Source organism: Mobula hypostoma, chromosome 3 (assembly GCF_963921235.1).
Source record: "Mobula hypostoma chromosome 3, sMobHyp1.1, whole genome shotgun sequence".
In the NCBI taxonomy this organism is placed as follows: Eukaryota; Metazoa; Chordata; class Chondrichthyes; order Myliobatiformes; family Myliobatidae; genus Mobula; species Mobula hypostoma.
This window is the reverse complement of record NC_086099.1, coordinates 227,365,759-227,393,308: the sequence shown is the minus strand read 5'-3', so window position 1 is coordinate 227,393,308 and position 27,550 is coordinate 227,365,759. Positions and strand designations below refer to the sequence as shown.

At 43.0% G+C, this 27,550-nt stretch overlaps 2 protein-coding genes across 2 annotated transcripts in view; one reads left to right on the top strand and one right to left on the bottom strand.

The window, feature by feature from the left end:
* Positions 1–27,550, top strand: part of bop1 (BOP1 ribosomal biogenesis factor) — a 244,855-nt gene that overhangs the window by 102,715 nt on the left and 114,590 nt on the right. The window lies entirely within an intron of this gene.
* Positions 237–27,121, bottom strand: scxa (scleraxis bHLH transcription factor a). The gene is made up of 2 exons (XM_063042438.1): positions 25,792–27,121; positions 237–774 (listed from the first exon to the last, which is right to left on the bottom strand). The coding sequence occupies exons 1-2, from the start codon at positions 26,281–26,283 to the stop codon at positions 736–738; spliced, it is 531 nt and encodes a 176-aa protein (XP_062898508.1). The 5' UTR covers positions 26,284–27,121; the 3' UTR covers positions 237–735.

Sequence of the window (27,550 nt, the reverse complement as noted above, 5' to 3'; positions counted from 1 at the left end):
AATATACCCAGAGGAAATCGTGTGTTCACGGGTAGGATGTGCAAACTCCTTACAGATGGCGCCGGAATCGAACTCTGAACTGCAACGTCCCCCGAGCTGTAATAATATTAACTACTGTTAATTAATTAATAATCTTGATGCTGAACTTCTAACTGCAGGGTCACTGGGGTGTTGCCATTACCACAATAACCCATGACAGGAAACCAGCTGTGACAGGTTGAATTTTTTATTTTATTTACAAAATTTTTGTTTTATATTACATTTATTACATTACAAACCAGCATATGATAGTGAAGTTAATTGTGTAGTGAGTACTCCAGTTCGATGCAAAAGCCACTTTTGTAGTTTTGTCATTTTTTTTTTGTTTCTGAATTTTCCTCTCCCTGGGGCCACTCTTCAGCAGCAGCTCAACAGTGTTTTTTTTAATAATTTTATTAAGAAGCAGCTGGACAGTGTGATCAGATCACTGTTCTGGCAGATTGGTGAAGGGACGGGTCGGGACCTCTCGTCCTTTGCAGCACCTCCCAAATCCTCCAGTTTGAAACGTAAGACAAGTGTTGAGCATGGCTCAAGTATCAAGGTTATGTTCAACTTCCAATTTGCTGCACGTTTTTAGAATTGTCCTCAAATACTCCTTCAATTTTCCTCCATAGCACGGGTGCACGATTGATTGCCCTTCCATTCCGAGTCTGCAGTCAGCTTGCGACGATGTGGGCCACGTTGCACGTTCCTCTGTTAATTTCGAATGGTGCTCTTTCTGTCTCGTTCTTTGTTCTGTAGAAAGAAAGGAAGCCGGTTTTGAGTTTGCTCTCAATTAGGCGCAAGTGTGACTTTGCCTTCAGGATTTCTAGATTCTCCTTAGCTGCAGGGAGCTGAAAACTGAGTCACCCGAGCGCTGTCACTCAACCTCCCCGTGTTTTGCAGCAACTCATTGAGATCTCCCTTTATCCTCGTTGGCACTTGTCCCACATTCAGTGGCGTTAATTTTTGACTGCCTCTCAAATGCTGGGGAACTCTTGTTCTGGGTCGTACTTTTGGTGTAAGCAGAGGGATTTCTATCTGGCTGCTTACAGGAGGAGTAAGCTGCTGGGTTTGACCAAGTATGAAAGAACTGGATTTCCCTGAGATGTACTAATTGATCGAAGAAAGTCAGGTGCTTTTTACTGGCTAATTGTATCCCGCTAGAAATTGAAATTGAAATCCAGTTTCCCCTGCCCCTCTCTGTAGTATTAGAACACAGAACACAAGCAGAACAGGAGCAGTCCCTTCACCCCGCGAAACCAATTAAATTAATCATCAAATAACTAACTAAGCTAATCTCTTCTACCTACACAATATCCTTTCACTTCCCTCACATTCGTGTGACTGTCTAATTGTCTTTTAAAAGTCTGTAATGTATCTGCCTTCACTACCACCCCAAGCAGTGCATTTCAGGCACCCACCACTCTGTGTTTTTAAAAAAAAGCTTGCCCCCACATCTCCTTTGAAGTTACCCCTCTCACTTTAAATTCATGCTGTCTGGTATCAGGCATTTCAATACTGGGAAAAAGATACTATCTGTCTACTTCATCTATGCCTCTATATCAGATCTCCCTTCAGCCTCTCCATTGTCTTCCCTTTAATGCAGGGGTTTCCAAATGGAGCCCCCCAGTTAATGCTAAGGGTCCAGGGCATAAAAAGGTTGGGAACCCCTGCTTTAATGTGTCAGTCTGGTCATTGCATTGTGAGGATCTCCAATATTAAAAAACTGAAGCATGTTAAAATGAATCCATTTACCTCTGAAATATGAACATTAACAAAAAAATGAAAGCATGCTGTTCACTGAGCAGGAGGTTGTGAACACACTTATTTTTGCCTGCTATCTCCTTTCTTTTCTCCTCTTCCCTCCCTGTTCTCACTTTTTTCAAAAAAAAAATCATTTTCCTCTTCCTGCTCTGTTCCAAGATGTAATATGTTTTGATCTCCTGAGTAATTTGATGGAGACGTTTGACAGCTCAGGAAGCCGAGGCTGGAAAACCCACACACTGAACACTCCTATCGCACCTCTTCAGCTTTCAGACATGTGCGATGCGTTAGTTTGATTTGTGGCTGCACAGAAAATGGGGCTGGAAATCTTTTCCTTGCTCGTGCCGAAACTCAAGAGAACTTAATTTAAAAACAAGAGCTCCTGGTTTCATTCCTCCCCCACTCAAACTGGGCTTTATTCTTCTGTGCGAAGTCTGCGATTCCAGACTGATTGTTTTCTCAATCGTACTTCTTCCACACGCCCACCCTGCTCCTGCTAAACCTGTAGCTCCTCAACTCATACCCCGACATATTGAGATCAGTATTGGACCGGCTCTGTTACTGTGCCACTGTTCTCCCTGTGTAGCATTGCCTCCCACTGCCACTACTCCATGAGGGTTGACTTACACTATTCTACCATCAGCAGATTTCTGGGCCTCTTATTTAAGAAAGGATGTGCTGGCATTTTAGAAGGTCCCAAGGAGTTTCACAAGAATGATCCCAGCAATGAAAGGGTTATCGTATGAGGAGCGTTTGATGGCTCTGGGCTTGTACTCATTGGAGCTTAGAAAAATGAGAAGATATTCAAATTGGAACCTAGCAAATATTGAAAGGCCTAGATCCAGCGGTTCCCAACCTGGGGACCACGGATCCCTCATTTAATGGTAGGGGTCCATGGCATAAAAAAGGATGGGAAACCCTGCCCTAGATAGAGTGGATATGGAGTAGATGTTTTGTGTAGTGGGAGAGTCTAGGACCAGAGGGCACAGCCTTAGAATAGTGGGAAGTCCATTTAGAACAGAGATGAGGAGGAATTTCTTTAGCTAGAGGGTGTGGAATTCTTTTTCATAGACAGCTGTGGAGGCCAAGTCACTGGGTATATTTAAAGTGGAGGTTGGTAGGCTGTTGGATTAGTCAGAGTGTTAAAGGTTATGGGGAGAAGTCAGAAGAATAGGGTTGAGAGGATAATAAATCAGCCATGGCTTGGCATCAATATAGCATGCCTACAAATCAGTAACCCAAACCGTTACATCTTTGGAATGTGGGTAGAAACCAGAGGAAACCTACACGGTCTCGGAGAGAATGTGCAAGCTCCTTACAGACCGCAGTGGGAATTGAACCCCCACTGGCACCGTTTGTGAATTTCGTCCTCTAGTTTCTTGATCTTCTTCACTCTGGGGTTGCTGGTGACGGATGCGCCCAGACATTGCTATCTGACTTTCAGTTCTCCTGTGGAAGCTTGAGTTATAAAATATTACTTTGATAACAAACTCCGGGGTGTTGCAACAAGATCTTGATAATTTAATAATAAATTGTACATTGCTGCTTAATAATAAGGCATGAATTACTTTCTGAAATGAAGTGCCTTTTGACATTTTGCTAAACCTTTCATGGCCATTAGCAGTTACCACATTGCTTTGCAACAGGAGCAATCAGTGATTGGGGTTCATTTCCCAGTGCTGTCTATAAGGAGTCTGTACAATCTCCCCAAGACTGCATGGCTTTCCTCTGGGTGCTCCAGTTTCCTCCCAGCTTCCAAAGACATGTAGTTTAGGGTAAGTAAGTTGTGGACATGCTGCGTTGGTGCTAGAAAACATGGCAACACCTGCAGGCTGTGCCCAGCACGTCCTTGGATTGTGTTGGTCATTTACGCAAATAGTGGAATCGTTTACACACTGAGTATATCTCCTGTAAGTCAAATGTCCATGTTATAGTGTCATTTTTACAGTTTGAGACAGTTCCACGTCAGGCAGCGGGTACAAAATCCACACAACCTGGTTCAGAAACAGGTCTTACCCCACAACCATCCGGCTTCTAACCTAGTGTGGATAGCTTCACTCACCGAAACATCAACTTGCTATTCCTCTCCATAAATGTTGCCTGACCTGCTGAGTTCCTCCAGCACTTTGTGAATTTCTCTGGGCTTCCAGCGTTTGCAGAATCTTTTACTTTGTAATCTACAACTTACAGACTCACTTTCAAGGACTATACAACTTTATGTCAGTATCATTTTTTTTAAAATTTAATTTGCATAAGTTCTTTTGCTCATTGGCTATTTGTCAAATCTTTGTTTATGTGTGGTTTTTTTTCATAAATTCTGTTGTATTTCTTTATTTTCCTGCAAGAAAATGAATCTCGGGGTAGTATATCGTGACATGTATGTACTTTGATACTAAATTTACTTTGACGTAGGGATATTATGGCCTGAATTGAGACCCAAATCTGAGCTGAAGGCATCTAAGTAAAAGTATGGAAGCTGTTGACTGACTGGCACTAAGGGTCTATATCGTCACACACCACACTATCCGAAAGGGAATGGCCTTAATTCCAGCAAGAATCAGAATCTGAATCAGGTTTACTATCACTGGCATATGTCGTATTGTTTTGCTGCAGCAGTACATTGTAATACTTAATAATAAATAAAACTGTGAATTACAATAAGAAATATTCAGGAAGAAGCTATTCCTGAATCATTGAGTGTAGGTCTTCAGGCTCCTGTGCCTCCTCCCTGATGATCACATCATTACAGAAAGTGCTTTGGAAATAGTTTGGTTTATTCAATAGCCACACGTTCCCAATCCCAGCGATAAGTACTGGAGCTGAACTTCATTTATCTGGTGATGTGTGGGCTGTGCACTGGAAAAATGAACCATTTGGAGCTGCCAGGGTTATAGATTTTTAAAACCCCAAATGATTTGCAAATATCCTTGCAAACTCCGTCAGTTCCTTCATGTGCACGAGCCTCCCTAGCATCAAGAGTATCTTCAAAAGGCAAAAAGGTACCAGCCATCATTAAGGACCCCCATCACCCAGGACATGCCCTCTTCTCATTGTTACCGTCAGGGAGGAGGCACAGGAGCCTGAAGGCGCACACTCAATGTGTCAGGAGCAGCTTCTTCCCCTCCGCCATCAGATTTCTGAATGGGCAATGAACTCATGAACACTACCTCACTATTTGTTTGCTCTCTTTTTTTGCACTAATTTAATCATATATAGATCTACAAACGTATATTTCCTTATTGTAATTTATAGATTTTATTGTTTTGCATTGTACTGCTGTAAGATGACGAATTTCCCGACATATGCGGGTGATATTAAATTGGATTCTGATTCGGCTAGGGGAGTAGCTATCCTCAGCCAGTCTGAAATACATGCCTTCCAATTCCACATTCTGCCTTTGCTGTTTAGTCACTCAATAAAATCTGCCTTGTGAGCAAAGGTCGCATCTCAAATATAAACTATTTTAAAAAGCATTTTCTGGTTCTGTTTTGCAAAGGAATGCCAGTCTAAATGTTAACCTGAACCCACTCCCTGCGACGTGAGATTGTACTCATTTTACTTTGAGGGGGTAATTTCTGAGACTGGATAGCGGGTGGGGGTAGTTACAGTGGTGTGAGGAATTTTTTCTTTAAAGTCTACTTTTTACGAAGTTGAGACGCACCAGCAACGAAACGGAGGTATTTCTGTGTAACACAGTGATCCGAATCCAGTTCGCAGCTTACTCACAACAATAAGCTTGCAGAGTAACACCTTGTGTCCATCTCTCATCGTTGGCAGCCTGATCGGTTACCATACTTCATATTCTGAATAAAATGTACTTTTATTTTGGAACAAAAAGGTTACAAATTCAGATTTTTTTTTAGTCTGTTCCACTTGAGTGTTTGCCAGTTTTCATCTCTGGAGGCAAAGTGAAGTCACTGTGTCTCTGTGTCTCTGAGCCTGCCCTGCCCTCTGTGTCTCTGTTGTGTCTGAGCTCTGCAGAAGCCAGGAGGGCAAGTGTGAGAAGCCTACGTGGTCTGATTTTTGCCTACCTCATGCTCGTCTTCAGCTAATAGCTGTGTGGGAATTCTTGCGCAGTATTTAGTTCAAATGGCTGATCCTGTCATTCAGTTGGTGTAGGGGTAGAGGTGAAGAGCGCTGCCAATCTTTCCATAATACATGCCTTGTGTGTAAGGTGTGGTAAATGAACCGAGGGTCCAAGCAGTTTAGAATGGGGCCTGACTGGGAGGTAGAGTAAAGAAAAATGCAATTATGAAGAGAAATCTTTACCTTATCCTAAATATATTTTCTCAGTATTTTAAGGATTTAGGATTCAAGATCCATTTCCAGTATGCAAGTGTAAAGGAGAGCAAAATAATTCTTACTCCAGATCCAATGCAGCACAAAAAACCTCAATAAGATAAAGAAGACAATAATTATAGTAAAACAATAAATATATAAATACATAAGAAAGCTTATATACTTTGATTGTTTGTCTATAAAGTTATACTAGGCACAGGAGTGTCTGTATATAAGGTGACTCTGACAGGAAATGATAAAATAGTGGTGTTTGGGGGTGTGGAAGGGTGAGTGTGTGGGTGGAGATGTTGATCAGCCTTTCTGCTCAGGGAAAAATAGCTGTTTTTGAGTCTGGTGGCCGGGATGCTATGTAACCTCCCTGATGGGAGTGGGACAAACAGTCCATGAGCAGACAACAGGAATTCTGCAGATGCTGGAAATTCAAGCAACACACATAAAAGTTGCTGGTGAACGCAGCAGGCCAGGCAGCATCTCTAGGAAGAGGTGCAGTTGACGTTTCAGGCCGAGACCCTTCAATTAGTCCTGACGTCTTCCTAGAGATGCTGCCTGGCCTGCTGCGTTCACCAGTCCATGAGCAGAGTAGGTGGGGTCCTTCATGATGTTGCTGGCTCTTTTCTGGCAACTTTCTGTATATATGTCCTTGAAATATGTTGATTTACAGAATATAGGCAGAATCATAAGGATTCTTCTTCAGAAAGTGGCTATTTTGCTTCTCTAGCCCACATAGTCTCATTGCAAGATAATCTAGCTGGTCCTATTTCTGTCCTGTCCCCACAGCTCTGCAAATTCTTTCCTTTCAGATACTAATCCAGCTACCTCTGAATGCTGCAATTGGAAGTGCCTCATCTCCTGTCCCTGCAGAGCTTCTGAGCTGCAAACACTCTTTATATATAAAAATAAATTATTCCTCCTGTCACTTTGGTCAGTTACTTTCATTCAATGTTCCCTATTTCTCTCTATCTAATCTCTGATCATACCCTTTGTGCTTTAAAATCAGACTTGCAATCTCTTCTGTTTCCTATGCTTCTCAAATCCATCAACACCGGAATCTCTTTATCCTCCCCAAAGCCTGCATATCTTTCTCAGAACTCAACACTGTAATCTAAAAATGCAATGTTACTTTTTCGCTTTTCTGCTCTTGACCTCTGATATAACACAGGCTCCCAAATGTTTCTTACCCACTTTCTCAACCTGCCCTGCTACAGTGCACATACAGCAAGAGAGATTTTTCTATACTATTTAGAATTGTGTCATCTAATTTTTGTCTTTTTCTTTTCTACCAAAATGTAGCATTTCATATTTTTCAGGATTAAATTTCATTTGCCACGTAGCTAGCAATTTCATAATTCTACCAAAGAATAGGCCCTTCCAGCCCACCAAGCTGAGCCAACCAGCAACCCACCTATATAACCAAAGCCCAATCACAGGACAGTTTACAATGACCAATTAACCTATGAACTGCTATCCCTTTGGACTCTGAGAGGAAACCAAAGTACCCGGCATAAACTCTTGTCTACGGGAAGGACGTTCAAAAGTCTTACAGAGAACTCCTAACTCTGACGCCTCGAGCTCTAATAGTGTCGTGTTAACCGCTACGTGACCATAGCGGCCGCTTGTTCACCTGATGCCAGTTCACTGAAAATCCGAAGTTTTGTCATCTGCAAATTTGACCTCTGCACCGCGTCCAAGTTATTAATATCTATTAAGAGAAAGTGTGTTCCTGCAACTGATCTGTGAGAAATTCCTCTGTGCATTAACCTCCTGTCAGAAAAGTGGTCTCCTGTTAACCTCTGCCTGGCCCACTGAGTTCCTCCAGTGTTTAAGTGTTTTTACCGGCTCTTTGTTTTGTCTGTTAGCCAATTTCCTATCAATGCTGCTGCAGCCCCCTTTCAAGTTCAAGTTTGTCATCTGACTGTACATTATACAACCAAACAAAACAAGGCTGTTTGGAACCACAGTGCGCACATAAGAACACATAAAACAAAACATTACCACAATTAAGAGAATAAAATATAATTCAAAATGCATGTAGTCACTGATCTAGTGATGAGATCTTGGTGGCAGGGTATTCATTAGTCTCCCAGCTTGAGGGAAGAAGCTGTCACCCTGTCTGCCAGTCCTAGTCCTGATGCTCCTGAACCTCCTTCCTGACGGTAGTGGGTCAGAGAGATTGTGGGATGGGTGTTAGGGATCCTCCACAATGGTTCAGGCCCTTTGTCTGCAAAGCTCCCGGTAAATGTCAACAATGCGGGGGAGACCCCGGTGATCATTTCTGTGGTTTTTATTCCATCGTCTTTCTTATGGACATGCAGTACCTTGTGACAATCCAGCAGTTTTGTGCATTGACAGTGCAACTTTTATTGACTTCAGTTTTAGTTTATCAGCTGATTGAGGTTTTACTGATTCCCAACCTAATAATAGGCGTATCTGTTAGTCCCGTGAGACCATGGATTTGCGCCTTGGAAGGTTTCCAGGGCGCAGGCCTGGGCAAGGTTGTATGGAAGACCGGCAGTTGCCCATGCTGCAAGTCTCCCCTCTCCACGCCTCCAGTGTTGCCCAAGGGAGGGGCACTAGGGCTGATACAGCTCGGCACCGATGTCGTCGCAGAGCAATGTGTGGTTAAGTGCCTTGCTTGAGGACACAACACGCCACCTCAGCTGAGGCTTGAACTAGAGTCCTTCAGATCACTGGACCGACGCCTTCGCCACACGCCAACCACTGTGGTGAGATTTAAGTCTGTGTTCCAGATTAATGGGTTCAAGTCTCGGGATACCAATTAAGTATCTTCATATCAGTCACCTTACCCCGAAAGAGAAATATCTGTGTGCATGTGTGTATTTATCTCTGTCACTGTTTTCAAAGTTCAGAGTAAATTTTTTATACAAGTATGTATCTGTCACCATATCCTTCCTTGAGATTAATTTTCTTGCAGGCATTCGTGGTAGAACAGAGAAAAATAATAGAATCGCTGAAAAACTACACACAAAGACTGACAAACAATCAAAAGAAGTGCCAAGGTAGCGTAGCGATTCGGGTGACGCTGTTACAGCTCGGGGCATTCTGGACTTCAGAGTTGAATTCCGTCACCGTTCCACGAGCAGTCTCTGTACCTTGGAATGCCTGGGTTTCCTCCGGGTGCTCCGGTTTCCTCCCACAGTCCAAAGGCATACTGGGTAGGTTAATTGGTATTTGTGAATTGTCTTGTGATTAGGTTGGTGGGGAAACTGGGGTGGCATGGCTCAAAGGGCCAGAAGGGCCTACTCCATGCTGTATTGCTAAATATTTTTTTAAGTAAAGACATTGTGCAAGTCAGTAAATATTACTGAGAATATGAGTTGTAGAATCCTTGAAAGTGAGCTCAGTGGGTTCAGATTTAAGATGAGTGAAGTTATCTGCCTGTAAGGAGTTTGTACATTCTCCCCGTGACTGTGTGGGTTTTTTCCGGCTGCCCAGGTTTTCTCCCATATCCCAAAGCTGTACGGGTTAGCGGCTAAATTGGGCAGCAGGAGTTTGTAGGGCCAGAAGGTATTACACCGTGTTGTAGCTATTTATTGTTACTTATTTTTTTTATTTAGAGATACACCATCTCCAAAAGAGAATAAATCTAAACAACATAATGAGAACAGATAAGCAGTCAGTGGTTTTGTGAAAAGAAATCATGTTTGATTTTGCCATTGTCACGCTGGTGTAGTGGCGTAACACTATTAGAGCACCAGCTGTATGATCAGGACTTAGTTCCTGCCACTGCCTGTAAGGAGTTTGTATGTTCTCCCCGTGACCCCCTGGTTCCCTCCCACATTCCATCTCCCTGTGACCCCCCCCCCGGTTCCCTCCCACATTCCATCTCCCTGTGACCCCCCGGTTCCCTCCCATATTCCATCTCCCCGTGACCCCCGGTTCCCTCCCACATTCCATCTCCCTGTGACCCCCCCCGGTTCCCCCCCACATTTCATCTCCCCGTGACCCCCCCCGGTTCCCTCCCACATTCCATCTCCCTGTGACCCCCCCGGTTCCCTCCCACATTCCATCTCCCAGTGACCCCCCCAGTTCCCTCCCACATTCCATCTCCCAGTGACCCCCTGGTTCCCTCCCACACTCCATCTCCCCGTGACTCCCTCCCACATTCCATCTCCCTGTGACCCCCCTGGTTCCCTCCCACATTCCATCTCCCAGTGACCCCCCCAATTCCCTCCCACATTCCATCTCCCCGTGACCCCCTGGTTCCCTCCCACATTCCATCTCCCTGTGACCCCCCCCCCGGTTCCCTCCCACATTCCATCTCCCAGTGACCCCCCCAGTTCCCTCCCACATTCCATCTCCCTGTGACCCCCCCCGTTTCCTCCCACACTCCATCTCCCCGTGACTCCCTCCCACATTCCATCTCCCTGTGACCCCCCCCCCCGGTTCCCTCCCACATTCCATCTCCCTGTGACCCCCCCCCCCGGTTCCCTCCCACATTCCATCTCCCTGTGACCCCCCCCGGTTCCCTCCCACATTCCATCACCCCGTGACCCCCTGGTTCCCTCCCACATTCCATCTCCCTGTGACCCCCCCCCCCCGGTTCCCTCCCACATTCCATCTCCCCGTGACCCCCCCGGTTCCCTCCCACATTCCATCTTCCCGTGACCCCCTGGTTCCCTCCCACATTCCATCTCCCCGTGACCCCCCCGGTTCCCTCCCACATTCCATCTCCCCGTGACCCCCTGGTTCCCTCCCACATTCCATCTCCCTGTGACCACCCCGGTTCCCTCCCACATTCCATCTCCCTGTGACCCCCCCCCGGTTCCCTCCCACATTCCATCTCCCCGTGACCCCCCCGGTTCCCTCCCACATTCCATCTCCCCGTGACCCCCTGGTTCCCTCCCACATTCCATCTCCCTGTGACCCCCCCCCCCGGTTCCCTCCCACATTCCATCTCCCCGTGACCCCCCCGGTTCCCTCCCACATTCCATCTCCCCGTGACCCCCTGGTTCCCTCCCACATTCCATCTCCCTGTGACCACCCCGGTTCCCTCCCACATTCCATCTCCCTGTGACCCCCCCCCCGTTCCCTCCCACATTCCATCTCCCTGTGACTCCCCCGGTTCGCTCCCACATTCCATCTCCCTGTGACCCCCCCCCGTTCCCTCCCATATTCCATCTCCCTGTGACTCCCCCGGTTCGCACCCACATTCCATCTCCCCGTGACCCCCTGGTTCCCTCCCATATTCCAAAGTCAGTATTAATTGGTTAATTGTCACGTGGGTGTAATTGGACGGCGTGGGCTGGTTGGGCCGGAAGGGTCTGTTACTCTGGATCTAACTCTTTCTTGTGTTGAGATTTTCTTGCTTGCACTCATGCAGGTGCATTCATAACCACATCCACTCTTTCCTGGCAGCGACTTCTCGCTTCTCCCCTCCTCCTTCTGACTCTTAAGTACAATTACACACTAGTCCTGTCTGACCCTCAGTTATGAAATTAGTGGAGTGCAGTCACATTAAATATAGACTCCTGTTATTTGAATCCAAGATGGTAGGGATTGCCTTAACTGTTATCACAATCACATAACCTAGGTGTTTTTTAATGTTAATTAAATTGGTCTTTGGACACACCCAAAATAAATCCTGTATATTATAAACATAAGAGATTCTGTAGGTGCTGGAAATCCAGAGCAATGCATACAAGATGCTGGATGAACTCAACAGGTCAGGCAGTGTCAATAAAGGGGAATAAACAGTGATAGTCCTGTGTATTAATTAGGTTACCTTTAGATGATGATTAAATATACATAAAGGCAGTGGGAAGAGAGGAATGGAAAGCAGTGTTTTATTTCAATGTGTTAAACGTCCCAAAGTATTTTTCAAAAGAGGGGAGCCATGGAGTCATAAGTAGCTAGCCATCTGGACACAAGCTGGGGTCTGATCAGCCCTGGCTGGGTCACCTGGAGGAGGTTGTATGATGTTGAAAGACCCGAAACACCCGATGATTCCAGGAACATCACTGAAGATGTGTCCAGAAGCATCAGCAGATGTATGTACACAGCATGTCTGTTATCAGCTGAATCACAAATGGTTTCTCTGTCAGAACTAGAACCCTCATGATCCCTTTTCACCTGTCACTGCACTGTGAACACTTTAAGCCATTTTTTATAATGCTGTTTACGTTGTAAATAATTTATTTATACAGCACCTTTCATACAGGCAGTATAGTTCAAACAACTTCACAATGGGATAAAAAGCAAATATGAAGATAAAATAATAAGACCATCAAACAAAGGAACAGAATTAGGTCATTCTTTATGGCCCATCAAATCTGCTTCAGAAGACAAAAAGATGTTTAAAATATTGTTAAATAAATAGGTTTTAAGCTGGCAGTTAGAAGTGTCAACTGAGTCTGCATCCCTTGTAGTTTTGGCTATTGAGCTCTAAGGTTCAGGAGTGTAGTTCAGAAAGCCTGACCTGCCATTTATCCTTTTGAGAGAGATCGTTTAAATTTGAGAGACCAGCAGAAGAAGGCCTGAAAGCTCGAGCAGGATTATAAAATGAAAACGATTCTGTGATGTCTCACCATTAAGCACTTCAAAAATGAGGAAGACAAATTTAACATCAATTCTAAAAGATACAGGAATACATTGTGGTATTTATGTACATTTTATTCCATTTCCATACTTCAACCTATAACTTTGTTTCATGTAATTATTCTTTATAATTTCTACCTAATACATGTAAATGTATAATGGCGAATAAAAGTGATCCTTGGTCTTTACTGTTGGTCAGCTTTGGTGATCGGGTGAGGAGCTGATATATATTTCCCTCTCTAATTATTCAGACTTTTTACTACTGTTTATCACCTATGGCCCTCAGTGGGGGTTACAAGGCTTCTGTTGTCTCACTGCAGTTCATGTGGTGCAGGACCTTTTGGTATTTTCAGTGTACTGATACAACTGGGTGGATTTCTTGTGAATCAATCAGGATAAGAGCACAGATTTCTATGCCCAGAAAGCGATAGAATCCCATCCCCCCCGCCCCTTCCCTGGCCTTATTTCTTCTCCCTCCTTTCCCCTTCTGATGAAGAGCCTCAGCTCGAAACAATGACTGTTTATTTATTTTCATAGACCCTGCCTGACCTGCTGAGTTCCTCCAGTATTTTGTGTGTTGCTCTGGATTTCCAGCATCTATAGAATCTCTTGTGTTAGTGAACCGTTGTGTTTTTTTCAGCAGGCTGACAACTCTATGACTGCTTTTTATCGTTGTTGGTTAAATTGTTTAAAAAACAAGTTCATATGACTAATGTTCCCTCTAATTTGTAACGACCAGTAGGTGCAAAAATCTTGTGCTGTGCAATTTTATGCCCAGAGACGACATGTGCTCACTGAATAATTTCTTCAATAAAACAGTATAAATAAGTCATTTCTACAATCTGCAGACAAATCATCGCAAAATCTACATTGTCAACACTGTCCACATCAAAAATCGGAAAAGGAAATGTGATTGTGTACGATCGTGAAATATACTTAACATGTCAGTGAGGGAGAGGGTGACAGACCTTTTGTGCGCTCGTAGCAAAAGATGTGTGCGTGTGCATGCCTTACAGGGAACATTACTTATGGCTGGGGTGGAAAAACCAGGATGGTGGAATATTCTCTGAATTATTGGAATTAATATTCTACTTAAACCAGTATGGATGAGTTTGAGTGAGAGTATACAGCCCATCTTTATATTTCATTTTTATTTTGAGATACAGGGCCAGGTAGGCCCTTCCCAACGAGCAGCAACCCGCCTATTTAACAGTAGTTTAATGCCAGGACGATTTACAATGATCAATTAACCTACTAACCCATTTGTCTTTGGACTATGGGAGGAAATCAGAGCACCCAGGGAAAACCCACACATTCATGGGATGGCATATGAACTTCTTATAGGCAGCAATGGAACTCCAAACTCTGATGCCCTGAGCTGTAAGAGCACCATGCTAACTGCTACACGACCGTAACCTCCCAGGGTATCTATGTATCAGTCTGACATTGGGTGGTAGTTAGTGTAACGCTATTACGGTGCCAGCAATCTGGGGTCACTTCTGCCGCTGTCTGTAAGGGGATTGTATGCCCTTCCTGTGTGCATGTGCGTTTCCTCCAAGTGCTCTGGTTTCCTCCCACATTCCAAAGGTGTACAAGTTAGTAGGTTAATTGGTCGTATGGGTGTAATTGGATGGCCTGGGCTTTTTAGGCTTGACAGGCCTGTTACCGTGCTGTATCTCTAAATAAAATATCATTGTCTAAGTTATATCTTAAGTCTTTAGTGAGGGAATCTTAATTTATGGAATGAAATAGCTTGTGCAGGTGACTGAACAGGAAACTTGTAAAGACTCTTGGGGAAAAGTAGTGGAGAATTTCCTACACCTGAACAATTAGCTTCTGTAAATGTTATGGAGACATCCCAAAGGGTAGAACAAGGTTCATTTGATATTCTAGATATCTTTTCCATTCTGAAGTATGTTATTTTATCCTTGCAGTCTGCTGAAGGGGTCCTTGAACGAGGAACTGAAAACACATTTGTTAGCGTAGACCTTTATAGGCCCTTCGGCTCACCTGCCCCATGCTAACCCGAGCTACGCCAGCTGCTGGTGCATTACCTTCTAAACCTTCACACTGTGTGAACATCTTTAACTCTTATTTTAAAGTTATCTTATCTGGTTTATCCTCCTCATATTTTATGGACTTCCAGACACAAAATTAATTAAATCTTGATCGTGAAGAGCCTTTTTCTTCCAGCACCTGCTTGGCAAACCTGAACCCAGCAAAGATTAAGGAGGACAGACTCTGAGTTGAAACAGCCTTGTGAACGACAGCCTGAATTCTGTAGTAGGTTTAACATGGCCCTCCATCCATTTAAAAAATCACTTGGAGATGAGATTATTGTGCTGTTAGTGTCTCTGGGCCCTCTCGCTTTCCTCAGTTACGTGTCACTCTAGTTGTAGAGTAGTCATGAGGGAAAGGAGCCACATTTGATTTTGACCAGGTCTGGTTTTAAGTGATTTCGACACATTAGATTACTGAGGATACGATTTCAGAAAGTATGGGGATGGTGGTTGCCAACTGGGTGCACTTGCTTCTAACCTTGAAAGTTAATTTAATGCTGTTGGATATAAAACATAGATTTAATTTAAGTTTAAAATTTTATAGCACTTTGAAGCCCTTGAGGTGTGCTGGCTTTCTGCAAGAGATTCTCATTTCATCCCACTTCCCAACTTCGTTTGTTCTTTTTTGAATTCCTTTTCTTAGGGATTTTAAGTCTTGGAATTAAAATTAGGATTGGTACTAAGATAGAATGAAAAGCTTTCTTGCATACTGCTAATGCAGATTAACATATGTACAATGCATTACACAGTGTAACGGACAGTCAAAATTGTCCAGTGCATCACCAGCCTCAGCCTACCCACCATCAAGGACATAGATGGAGAAAGGGCCAGTGACATCATGAAGCTTCTTTCCTGTAGCTCTCCAGCTTCTCAGCAAAACTCACTCAGGTGTAATATGCTAACTGCCCCTGCACATCATCCGTTAAATGGTCTTTCCTGTTCTCCTTGTTCTGTTGATAGTTATTTAATCTGTTTATATGTGTACATTTATTTAAGATTGATTATTGAGTTTGCACATGTGACCGTTCTGCTAATTGAGGGTTGCTCATGGCTGTTTGCACGATTGCCTTGTAAATTGTTGGTTGCTATTGTGTTTCAAGCTTGACACCGAACCATTATAAATTCTAGTATGTTTCACATATTGGCAATTAAGTGATTCTGATTCTGATTCCGGACAATCCCAGCCACCCTGCTAATGGACTGGGATTAGGGAAGAACCTACGTAACGTCCACACCAGGAACACCAGATGCAAAAGCAGTAAAGCTGATCAACCCAACACTTTTCTTCCCACTAACCCAACCTTCCACACTCCCAACCACCACTACTTTATCATTTCCTGTATGTACAGACACTCTTGTGCCTAGTGTCACATGGACATCCAGTCAATCTATGTATATAGGCTATCTTATGTATTTATATTTATTGTGTTTTTATTATTATTATGCTCTTTATGTTACTGTGTTTTTTTTGTGCTGTATTGGATCCAGAGTAATAATTATTTCATTCTCTTTTACACTTGTGTTCTGGAAATGACATCATCCCGAATTGAGTTACAAAATAAAAGTGATTCAGGTTCAACAGCAATGCAGAATAATGTGTAACAGCTACAGAGAAAGTGGAAGATAATGTGAGATCAAGAGGTCATTGTTATTGTTCTGGGTTGCAAGTGGCCCTGGTGCTTTTCTACGTCACTGTGGTTTATGTATAGGCTAGCTTAAAGATCTGCCCTGAACAATATGCAAGAGATGTATTTAGACTATGTATATTAGTACAGGTGGCCAATTGTATTCCTAGTTTGCTTCAAGCCAGACAATCTGGTTATTTTCACACCTTTACACAAAATGAGTTAGAGCTACGGAGTTGAATGGAAGCTTTAAAAATCCTGTGAGTGACTGTTGCCTTTGTGGAAAAGCCAAAGGCATTTGAACACGTTCATTATTTTATGGGCTGGTTAGTCCTGTGATCACATTGGACAATACTACAGATGGTTTATTAATTGCAACCTACCCGCTATATGTAGTAGGGTGTGTGATCAAATCGCAAGTTCTCATCTGTCATTATTTTTATCCAACGCTTTCACCAAGTGGCTCAGGAAAACTATTCATTTAAAAAGCAAGCTCAAAATGGAGACTCGCGTGAGTCGCCAATCCCTTCCTAAGGTTGGAGAAGCTTCACTAGGTCAGCACATTTTCTTTCAAGACATTTTGTCTGCTTCTGAACTGAACTTGTAGCCATTTTAGCTTCTAGCACAAAAGGCTGGTTGTTCCATCGTGCTTAAATCAGGTGTTTATGATATCTACTGGTTGGACAAGCCTTTGCTAAAGCGTTCATTCAACCACATTGCACAGTTCAAACTTTCACTGATTGTCGTAGGAAGATCCGATTCCTAAATGGACATTGAAGCTTTGAACACTACCTTTTAATATACAGTATTTCTGTTTTTGCAAGTTTTTTTAATCTGTTCAATATACATAATTGATTTACTTGTTTATATATTATTATTATTTTTATTTTATATATTTTTTTCTCTCTGCTCGATTATGTATTGCATTGAACTGCTGCTGCTAAGTTAACAAATTTCACGACACATGCCGGTGATAATAAACTTGATTCTGAACAATGTTTAGCAGGGAAATTCAACTTTGACGGATGACGTCAGTGAGCCATTTTAAGGAAATTAGTCATCTCAAGTGCTAACACTAATGTTTTTGACAGTTTTACTACACATGATAGATTCAAGATTGAAGTTTGTCAAGTGCATCTCAAAACATACAGTGAAATGTGTTGTTTGCAATAACAACCAACACACTGGGGGATGTACTGGGAGAGAGGTGGAGGGTAGACTGTGAGTGTTGCCACTCATTCTGGCACCAGCATAGCATGCTCACCGTGTTATAGGAGATGAAAGGTGATTTGATTTTCTCGTGGATGTGCGTGCCTTGAGTGTTGTAGATGGGTATCTGCTTGGTTCATGGAGATATTCAAGGAAAGTTCCAGCACAGTGGCAGTCCCTTCAGCCCACGATGTTGTGCCTACTTTTTAACCTATGTAAGATCAATCTAACTCTTCCTTCCCACATAGCCTTCTGGTTTTTTTCCTATCATCCAATTGCCTATTTCAGAGTTTCTTAAATGCCCCTAATGTACAGAACTCCGCAAAAGTCTTAGGCACCCCTAGCTATATATATGTGCTCAAGACTTTAGAACAGTACTGTGGTAATTTTATGCATTGCACTGTATTGCTGCCCTGAAAAAAAACACATTTCATGACATGTGAGTGGTGATAAACCTGATTCTGATGTAGGTCTCTATTGTGGACTGAAAGTGGGAAGGGGCAGGGTGAGGGGAATCATGGTTGGGAAAAGGAGAAGGGAGAGGGGAGGGAGTGGGAAGCACCAGAGATCCATTGTGTAATGATCCATAAACCAATTATTTGGACTTAAATGCCCTTGTGTGGTATCTCAGGGCTGGGTGTGTCTGCATCCATGTCACCTCCCCCCAACCCCTGGCATTCCTTCTCTGCCACCTGTCCCACACCCCTCCCGTGGCACTCTGCCTCACCATTCCCAACATCCTTTGATTCTGCCAAATTTACAAACTTGCTCTCCACTCCACGTTGACAACTACACCCTCGACTTTGTGCCAAAGATTTTTGCACAATACTGTATGTCCCTATACCTCCACCCCTGGCAAGGCATAGGAACGAGGGAAAAGATCAGCTTTCTTTTGACTTGTCTATGTTCCTCTCGCCTACCCCAGATTCCTGAAAATGTATGTGGATGGTTTTTCTCTCATTCTTGATTTTCCCTGGTGATTGCTTGTTGGAGACTTTAGGAAGAAATATTATCGGGGAAGTGAAATAGAAATTGCAAGGCAAATAAGAATCTGGAAGTGGGAGGAGAGGTGCCTGCAAATTGGTGTAGGTGTTGCTTATTTTGTTGGAGAGGGCACGAAAACCCTGGAGTCTGCCCCTTTCCAGGTGCAGAGAATGATGTGAGAGAAGGTAGACTAGGTAGTGAGGAGAAATATGAGATTGCTATAGCAGGTACTATTAAACCAAAACTTAGCCACTGACTTGTGTTATTTCCCCACTGCTGAGGTTTGAAATTGATATTCTGATGGGAATGGGAACTCTTGAATGGGAACAAATGATCAGCTATTGTCATTATGAATTATGGTGAAATAGTGTAGAATTCTTGACTATATTAATACTGTATGGCAAGGTGACCATGGAGCAAGCTTTTTATGTTGTTTTGTGTACCTCATTGATGCTACATTAGCCTGTGTCTGAGTGTGAGTACTGGTCACACGCCACCATACAGTTAATCCCAAATTTCACTCCTAATGTGGCATTTTGTGGAATGGATTATAAAGTTCTCTTACTTGTTTTTAAAACTCTTAATGATCTAGGACCAGATTACATCACAGAATCATTTTTGGTTTATAATCCTGCTCGAGCTGTCAGGATCATCTTCTGCCAGTGTCGAAAGATCATTGGCAGGTGAGGGTTTTTTTGAGCTACACTCCTAAACTGCGGAATTCAATAGTTAAAACTATATGGGATGCTGACTTAAGCGCCAGCTCAAAACCTGTTTAGTTAACCTTGCTTTCAACTAGTGCCTTTTTGTCTTTTATTTTTATGTTTGTACTTTTATCCCATTCTAATGCATTTTGAACTACATTGTATGGAAAGTGGCCTTTAAATGAGTTATTATTATTATCCACGGAGGTTCCATGTGACTGACTGATCAACAGCATCGAGGTTGGAAATGAGTTTTATCCCCAGAGCCACCTCTAAGCACTGCACTTGTATGTTTGTGTCTGTCTGTGGAATCCTTCTCAATCCACTCCCTCTGATTTTAGCATTGGTACTTTTATGTACTAGAGGTACAGTCCAGAGATGATACAACCCCTATTGCCTCCTGTAAAATTCCCACTGAACCTGCATTTTTGTTCATCTCTCCTGGTGTCAATGGTTTGTTTTTACATTTCTCCCTCATGTTTCCTGATGTATAAGTATCAGCTGTGTAATTCCAGCAGTTTGGGGCAAGATAGGCTGAAAGTTAGGCACATCTTTCCAACATCTCTTTGCGATAGCATTGATATTGGGAACATTAGATCCTTACTAAGTAAGGATTCAGACTGAGTTGGGATGAGAAATCGTGTATGGTTCACCTGCTCTGAATTTGTGTGAATGCAAATTGATTCTGGGTTGATAAGTTTTTTGTCAGTTTGAGATTAGTTTTACTTATCACATGTACATTGAAACATATAATGAAATTCGTCATTCTGCATCAATGATCAAGGATGTTCTGGGCAGCCCATGATCGTCTCTGTGCTCCTGGCACCAACATAGCATGCCCACAGCTCAGTAACCCTACCCCCTATGTCTTTGGGCTGTGAGAGGAAACCGGAGCATCTGGAGCAAAGCCATACAGTCACAGGGAGAATGTACAAACTCCTTACAGACAGTAATGGGAATTAAATCTTGATCGCTGGTGCTGCAGAGCTTTGCATTAAGCTGTCAGTTTTTAAAAAAGAGCAGCATGGTGGTACAGTGGTGGAACAACTACCTCAATGCCGGCAATCCAAGTTCAGTCGTGACCTCCGGTGCTCTCTGCAGCTTGCACGTCATCCTAGTGACTATGTGGGATTTTCCTGGGTGCCCTGCTGATTGAGGGGTTAATTGCTCACTGTAAATTACCCTTGGTGAGGGTGGGTGGGGTTGCTAGGGTTCTTGAGGGATGGAGGTCGGGTGATATTGAAAGGAAAGCTCTAGAGAGCCAGCATAATAGTGATGACTGAAATGCCTCTTTGCACCTCTCAATATTCTCATTAAAAAGTTATGGGAAATGCTGTACAGGGTTGGTGCAGAAATAATGTTTCCTTTGGCCATGGTGTCAAGAACCAGAGTCTTTATATAAATGGGTGCCACAGTAGTGTAGCGGTTAGTGCGTCGCTATTACAGCTCGGGGGTGTCCTGGAGTTTGGAATTCAATCCCAGCGCCTTTCTGTCTGTACATCCTCCCTACAGAATGTGTGGTTTCCTCCGGGTGCTCCAGTCACCTCCCACAGTCCAAAGACAGACTAGGTAGGTTAATTGGCCATTGTAAATTGTCCTGTGATTAGTTTTTGGGTTAATCGGGTCTGTCAAGAGTTGCTGGGGCAGTGTGGTTCAAAGGGCCGGAAAGGTTTGCTCACTTCGCGCTCTTGGGCCAAATAATTACCTACTTACATATACAAATGGTTAGCCACTCAGGACTGTGCATAAAACAATACGTGATGTTATGCCGACCTTTTAACCTACTCCAGCATCAATCTAACACTTCCCTGTCACATTCCATATTTCTATCATCCATCGTCCTATCTAAGAGTCTCTTAAATGTCCCTAACATATCTGCCTCTACCACCACCAAGGTGTTCCATGAAGCTTCCACTCTCTGTAAAAAAAAACTACCCCTGACATCTCCTGTGTTATCCCCTTTGGGCTAAGCCTGAGGTAAGAAATTTCTCACAGAGAGTAATACAGCTTCCGAGTGTCCCAAGTGGGAGCTCAGCTGCTGAGTGTATTCTTCAGAGACTGAGGATATGGGATGAGTGTCAAAGATCAGCTGTGAGCTTACTGATTGACAAAGCAAGCACAAAGGGGAAATGGTCTCTTGTTGCATATCTATCAGAAGATTTGAACTTGTACTGTGGTGTCAGATCAGTGGTCTTACTTCATCATTCCTGGTCATGCTGCCCAGAATCATAGCATTATAACCTACCTTGGTGCTGTAGTGCAGGGCAAGGTGAGCAAAGGTACGTGCCACCTTTTGGGTGATACCTGAACACAAGGTTGCTCTCTCCACGTGGATTATTGTGAAGAAGATCTGGTGAACTGGGCTCTTTGCCTTCAGCACAATAGTTCTTCCTTAGACAGTTATTAGGTCACTTTCTCTTTGCTTTTGCTGGAGTTTTATTGTATGCTAACTGGCCTCTGTTTTTCTCCTTGTGGTAATGACTGTTTTTCGAAAGTACTTCAGTGGATACAGAGCACTTTGGGAGATTCTAAAAGGGACGAGAGATGTTGGATAATTGCCAGTCTGACATTTTTATAGAATGAAATGTGCATCCAAGCAGTTTAAAAGGGTTCATATGGCCTGTTGTGACTGGGTTGGCAATTTAAAAGAGCTATCCAATTCTCTCTCACTTTCTGCAAAGCAATATTTCTCATTTATTTAATTCCGCTTGGAAAAATTATTAAATAATCTGAATTAATTGCCTTTATAGTCTGTGCATTCCTGATCATAAGTATCAACCAAAAGGAGGATGTTACTTCAAATATCTTAAACTGTGCATAGTGAAACTTATTTTTGATTTTATTAGTATCCAGCAGACATTGGTATGAAATGCAAAGCTTGCATGTTTGTATTTGTGTGTGTGTGTGTGTGTGCGTGTGTTTAATTGAACGATGTGATATTCAGAACCCCATGTCTGTAAAATTAGAGGGTCAGGAGTATTGATAACTAGCTCTTTCAATGAGATCCCAAGCAGTAAAATAGAGCATTTTGATGGTCGGAAATCAAAGGTGGTCCTATGTGGTAGGAGCCACTTGTGCATCCTTTCACGAACATCTGTGAGCTGAAGTGACGATTGAAATAAGACGGTAAGACGGGGGCAGAATTGAACCATTTGGCCCATCAAATTTCTCATTGCTTCTGTCTATTTTTAATGGCAAGCCCTCACCTAAAATTTAAATCTGGTCATAATCAGCAAAATATTTTTTACTGAGAGTGCCACGTTCTTGAGTGGTGACTCTTGTAGTCTCGGGGCTCCTGTCTACACTTAAAGCTAATAAATTATTCTTGGGATATGAGAGACGACGGGTGCTGGGATCTCGAGCAAGGGACACGCGGCTGAGGGGAATTTGGCAAGTTGAGCAGCAGCCGTGGAGGCAAAGGAGAAGCATTTCACGCCAGGGCCCTACAAGGTGAAATGTAGTCATTACCTGATAGTGAAATTATTTTTCAAACAGTGCGTGGCAAGCTCCCATTAATTGTTAAATATCAAAGAATATAGAGTTATTGCGGGAAAATGACCAACTAGTTAACCTGGTTCCAGCGGGCTTCTTGATATTTATGTTTTTATTTGTTTGTTTGTCGGTCTGTTTTTTTATTGTTTATTTTGGCCCAGGGAGCTGCACCGTACCCCAACCTACCTGGCCTAATCACAGGCCAATTTACAATGACTAACCTACTAACCAGTAGACTGTCAGAGGAAGCTGGAGCCTCCAAAGAAAAGCCACGCTTATACAGGAAGAGTGTACAAACTTCTTACAGGGGATGTTGGAATTGAACACCAAACTCCGAGCTGTGTAGTGTCACACTAACCGCTACGCTAGTTGCTCGAGGGGCAAATAAAATTCAGGGGTCTCTCTTAATATCATTCACATCCATAGGGCCTCTTAATTTCAGTAACTTTTCTTCAAGTGACTGCAGACAGTGCAGATTGCAAAGGAGGATGTTTGTCCTTTTTGCCTTTTAGGATGGTGGTTAAGATCTGTTAGTTAAGAGTGACAGTTGATCTGTTGTGGTCTGTTTGCACCAATTGGCATGTGGTGTATGCGATGTTGGCACCATATAGTTGCCTTGAAATCTTCCCGTGGTTTGTACACGCGCGGGCCCTGGGAGATCATGCATCTTTTGACCACAAGGCACAATCATGTTGATTTGAAACTTGATGAAAGACAAACGTTAAAAAAGCTTGCGTGGTATGGGGAATTAAACTAGGATTTGAATCAAAAATATTCTGATAACCAATCTCTTAACTTTTTTTGCACCTACATTATCTACTTAGTGGTGAGTCTCTCCAAATTATATGCTGCAAGATGTAAATAAAAACAAAGTTTGTGCTTCCCTACTGCCCTTATGCCTTTCTGAATTTTTCAAAACACTTCCCAGCAGTAAGATACTCTGTCAGATATTCAATGTCGATGTAGGAAACGTGGCAACCCCCGGTGCATGGAAAGCTCCCACAGTCAGTATTGTGGTGATGTCCACATGGTTTGTTTTAAAAACATTGACAGAGGGTTCGGTTAAAATCAGCTCTTTTCAAAATAGCACTATAGGATATTTTAGAATTGGAGGCTGAGTTAACAACGTGCTTAACGTATGCCCTATAATCCTGCTCGGGCTTTCAGGTCTTCTTCCGCTGCTCTCGTAACTTTAAGCAATCTCCCTCAAGAGATAATTGGCAGGTCAGCTTTTTTGAACTACATTCCTAAACTGGAATTCAACACCTAAAACTATAAGGGATGCAGGCTCAGTTGGCACTTTTAAACACCAGCCCAAAACCTATTTATCTAACCTTGCTTTAACTAACATCTTTTATCTTTGTGTTTTTTAAAATATTATTTTCATGCTCGCACTTTATCCCATTGTAAATCACTTTGAATCACATTGTCTGTGTGAAAAGTGCTCAAAGAATAAGTTACAGTATTATTGTTTTTATTTTTTTTCACAGCTCAAACTGGTAAAACCTGAGATACAGGCATAGTCAAGCACACTCATTTCTCAATTACTAGGAATTTTTTGGACTATTCTAGTGATGTTTAGTATTGTGGCTTTCTGGAGGTGTGCATAAATATTGCCTTTGTAGGCCTAATTGTTTAATACTATTGTGTAGTGACTTCGGGATGACATTATTATTATTGGGACAATGTATACCTTGTTCATATTCCAAAGTCTTTCAATTTCCTCTCTTAATTCAGCATATTTCTGGTGTTTTTTGTTATTGATTTCTGTAAGTTATGTGTATTTGGAATAGCTATATCTATTAAGTGGGTTGTTCTTGCTTGTTTATCCTGTATTATTATATTTGGATGGTTATTATGAATTGTCCTTCATAGATCAGTCATGATATAATTTGTAGGATGCATGACCAAAACTGGATTAGGCTTGTATTTATACTATTGTTATTTAGTAGTAGTAGTATTATGACAGCCTGAATGGGACAGAAGTCCAAAATGCTCTGGCTCAGGCGAGAATGCAGTGCTACACCCAATAGTGGCACAATTCCTTTTGCTGCTTGGGCTTAATGTAGCATTAAACATTCGTCACACTTTAGAGAATGAATTGCTTAGTTTGGCACGTCTGTGGAAATGCAACCCCAGTAAACGGAATTGCTCAGGAATTAAATCCTCGTGCAGCATCATTTTGCACAAAATTTTTGAAGAGTTTGAGATTCTTGGTGAAGGCTGAGTAGTGCTCAAGGTTGCCTGTTGCACCTTGCACTTGGTTCTAAATTTATTCATTGCCTGGACTAATTGACTATAGTTGACTATTGTTTAGAAAAATGTACTGTTTTCTAAACTTGCTGCAAGAGTTAACTTCTCAGGACTAGACAAAGACCTAATGCAATTTAAATTATTCGGAGATTCAGGACAGAAATGTGTAAAAACTCATGGCCAAGATTAATTGGCAATCCTCTTCCTGTGCTACTTTAGACTATAAGACATAGCAGCAGAATTAGACCAATTGGCCCATCGAGTCTGCTCCGTCATTCCATCATGGCTAATTTATTATTCCTCTCAACCCCATTCTCCTGCCTTCTCTCTGTAACCTTTGATGCCCTGACTAATCAAGAACCTATCAACCTCTGCTTTAAATATTCTGAATGACTTGACTCCTCTGTGGCGATGAATTCCACAAATTGACTGCCCTCTGGCTAATGAAAATTCTCCTCATCTCAGTTCTAAATGGACATCCCTCTATTCTCAGGCTGTGCCCTCTGGTTCCAGAGTTGCCACTATAGATCTAAATTATCCGGAGATTCGGGACAGAGACGCATAGCAAAGATTAATTGTCAGTGCTCTCTGTGTTATCTTAGCCTCAATATAAACTCCAGTTCTCTAGTAACCAGCTGAATGAAATTTTACACATATGGGAAAAATAAATACAATGCTGGTCCTTGCGTTCAAAGGCAGCTTTGCATGTTATTTGTGCGGAGATTGGGTGCAGACAAAGGCGGTCCTGGCTGAAAGTTAGAAGTAGACTCAAGATGACTGGTTTCACCTACCCCCCACCCCCCCAAGAGGACCGTTTGTACATACCATTCTCCGCTGGTTGCTCAGGCAGAAAGTGCAGATCTGTTTGGGCTGGCTGCTCTCGGTCTCAGTGACTCTGCTGCCGGGGTAGTAGCTGGACGTGCTGGTGTGACAGGGTTGGCCATCCCCAGCTTCTCCCAGCAACAGCACGTTCCCCAGGTGGGAGATGTAACTTGAAGCCAGTCGCAGCGTCTCTATTTTGGAGAGTTTCCTGTCAGCGGGTTCGGTGGGGATGAGGGTCCTGAGGGCCGTGAATGCCATGTTAACGCTGTTGGTCCTGTCTCTCTCCCTGGCATTTGCAGCTTGTCTTTGTCTAATGACTCCTGGCACCCTGGCCTTCCTCTTCCTCTTTCCTCCTGCACCACCGTAAGGTCCCAGGCTGAAAGATGTCTCTGAACCTGAGCTCTCGCTGTCGAGTTCCTCATCTCCTTCTGACAGCATGCTGATCTCCGGGTACAGGCAGCGGCTGGGCACCGATCTCAGCATGGCGAAAGACATCGGTGCTCAAGTGGGGTTTACTCGCCCAGAGGGTCCTTCCTGCTTTTCCCTTTTTCTTGTCCCTTAAAACCCAGCAGATTGAATCCGACAAAACGAAAGGGACAATTTTCAACAATTCATATTTGGGTCACTGTCAGGACCTCTTTCCCTCACTGAGACAACTTTTTTCCCCACTTTAATCTGGCTACTTCTTTTCAAGCGTCCCCTCTCACTGCCTCTTTCCACCCCTCCCTCCCTCTCTCTCTCTGTCTCTCTCTCTCTCTGTCTGTCTCTCTCTCTCTCTCTCTCTGTCTCTCTCTCTCTCTCTCTCTCTCTCCGTTTTTTCTCTCACTGTATCTTTCTGTCACTATCTTTCTCCAAGTGCTTCAGACTTCGCGGAGATCAGGTTTTTATAAGTGGGAGGCGGGGTCCAGTCGGGGGCGTTTCAGGGAGCTCCTTTCTCGTTTTAACCCTTTACCAGGGCTTTTCTCAGCCCTGAGGCATTTCACATGTGTTTGTAGTCACTGGCCGTGTCAGGGATGCAGTAAACCAACATCTTCTATCCTGATCACAGCCTGAGGTTTTGGTTCAAATCCAGCTTCACAGCTTGAAAACTTTACCTTGTGGTTTTAAAAGCTTAAATTGATTCACAGAACTGGGCTAGCTGGTCCTCCAATCTGTGTTTGTTTTCACAAGATGTCTGGTCTAATTCCCAATATTTTTATAATTCAAGATTCAGGATTGTTTAATGTCATTTCCAGTATACAAGTGTAAAGGAGAATGAAATAATTGTTACTCCTGATCTGATGCTGCTTATATAAAAAAAGGCTAAGGTGAAGAACACAATAAATATGATAGCTTCTATACGTAGATTAAGTGTATGTCCATAAAGTGACACTGGGCACAGGAGTGTCTGTACATAAGATGACTCTGACAGAAAATGATAAAGTAGTGGTGGTTGGGAGTGTGGAGGGATGGTTAGTGGATGGAGGTGTTGGAAGGTCACTTTGATTAAACCTTGTACCTATAACCTACTCCCGCTCTTTTTCCCCATATAGAACATGTCACTGACATTAGAACATTAGAAAGTTTTTGACAATAACAGGCCATTCAGCCCAACAAAGCCTGCCAAATTCATATTCACATAGTGTGTTGAAATAACTACTGAGTTTCGATTTGAAAGTCTCTAAGCTACGACTCTCAACAACACAACTAGGTAGTTTGTTCCATGTGTCCACAACTTGCTGTGTAGAGAATTGTTGTATGTCGTGAAATTTGTTGGTTTGTA

Coding starts and splice junctions, on each gene's coding strand:
- scxa (XM_063042438.1), bottom strand. CDS start 26,283: ATGTCTTTCGCCATGCTGAGATCGGTGCCCAGCCGCTGCCTGTACCCG. Junction 775..25,791: donor TGAGCAACCAGCGGAGAATG/GTATGTACAAAC, acceptor TTCTTTCTACAG/AACAAAGAACGAGACAGAAA.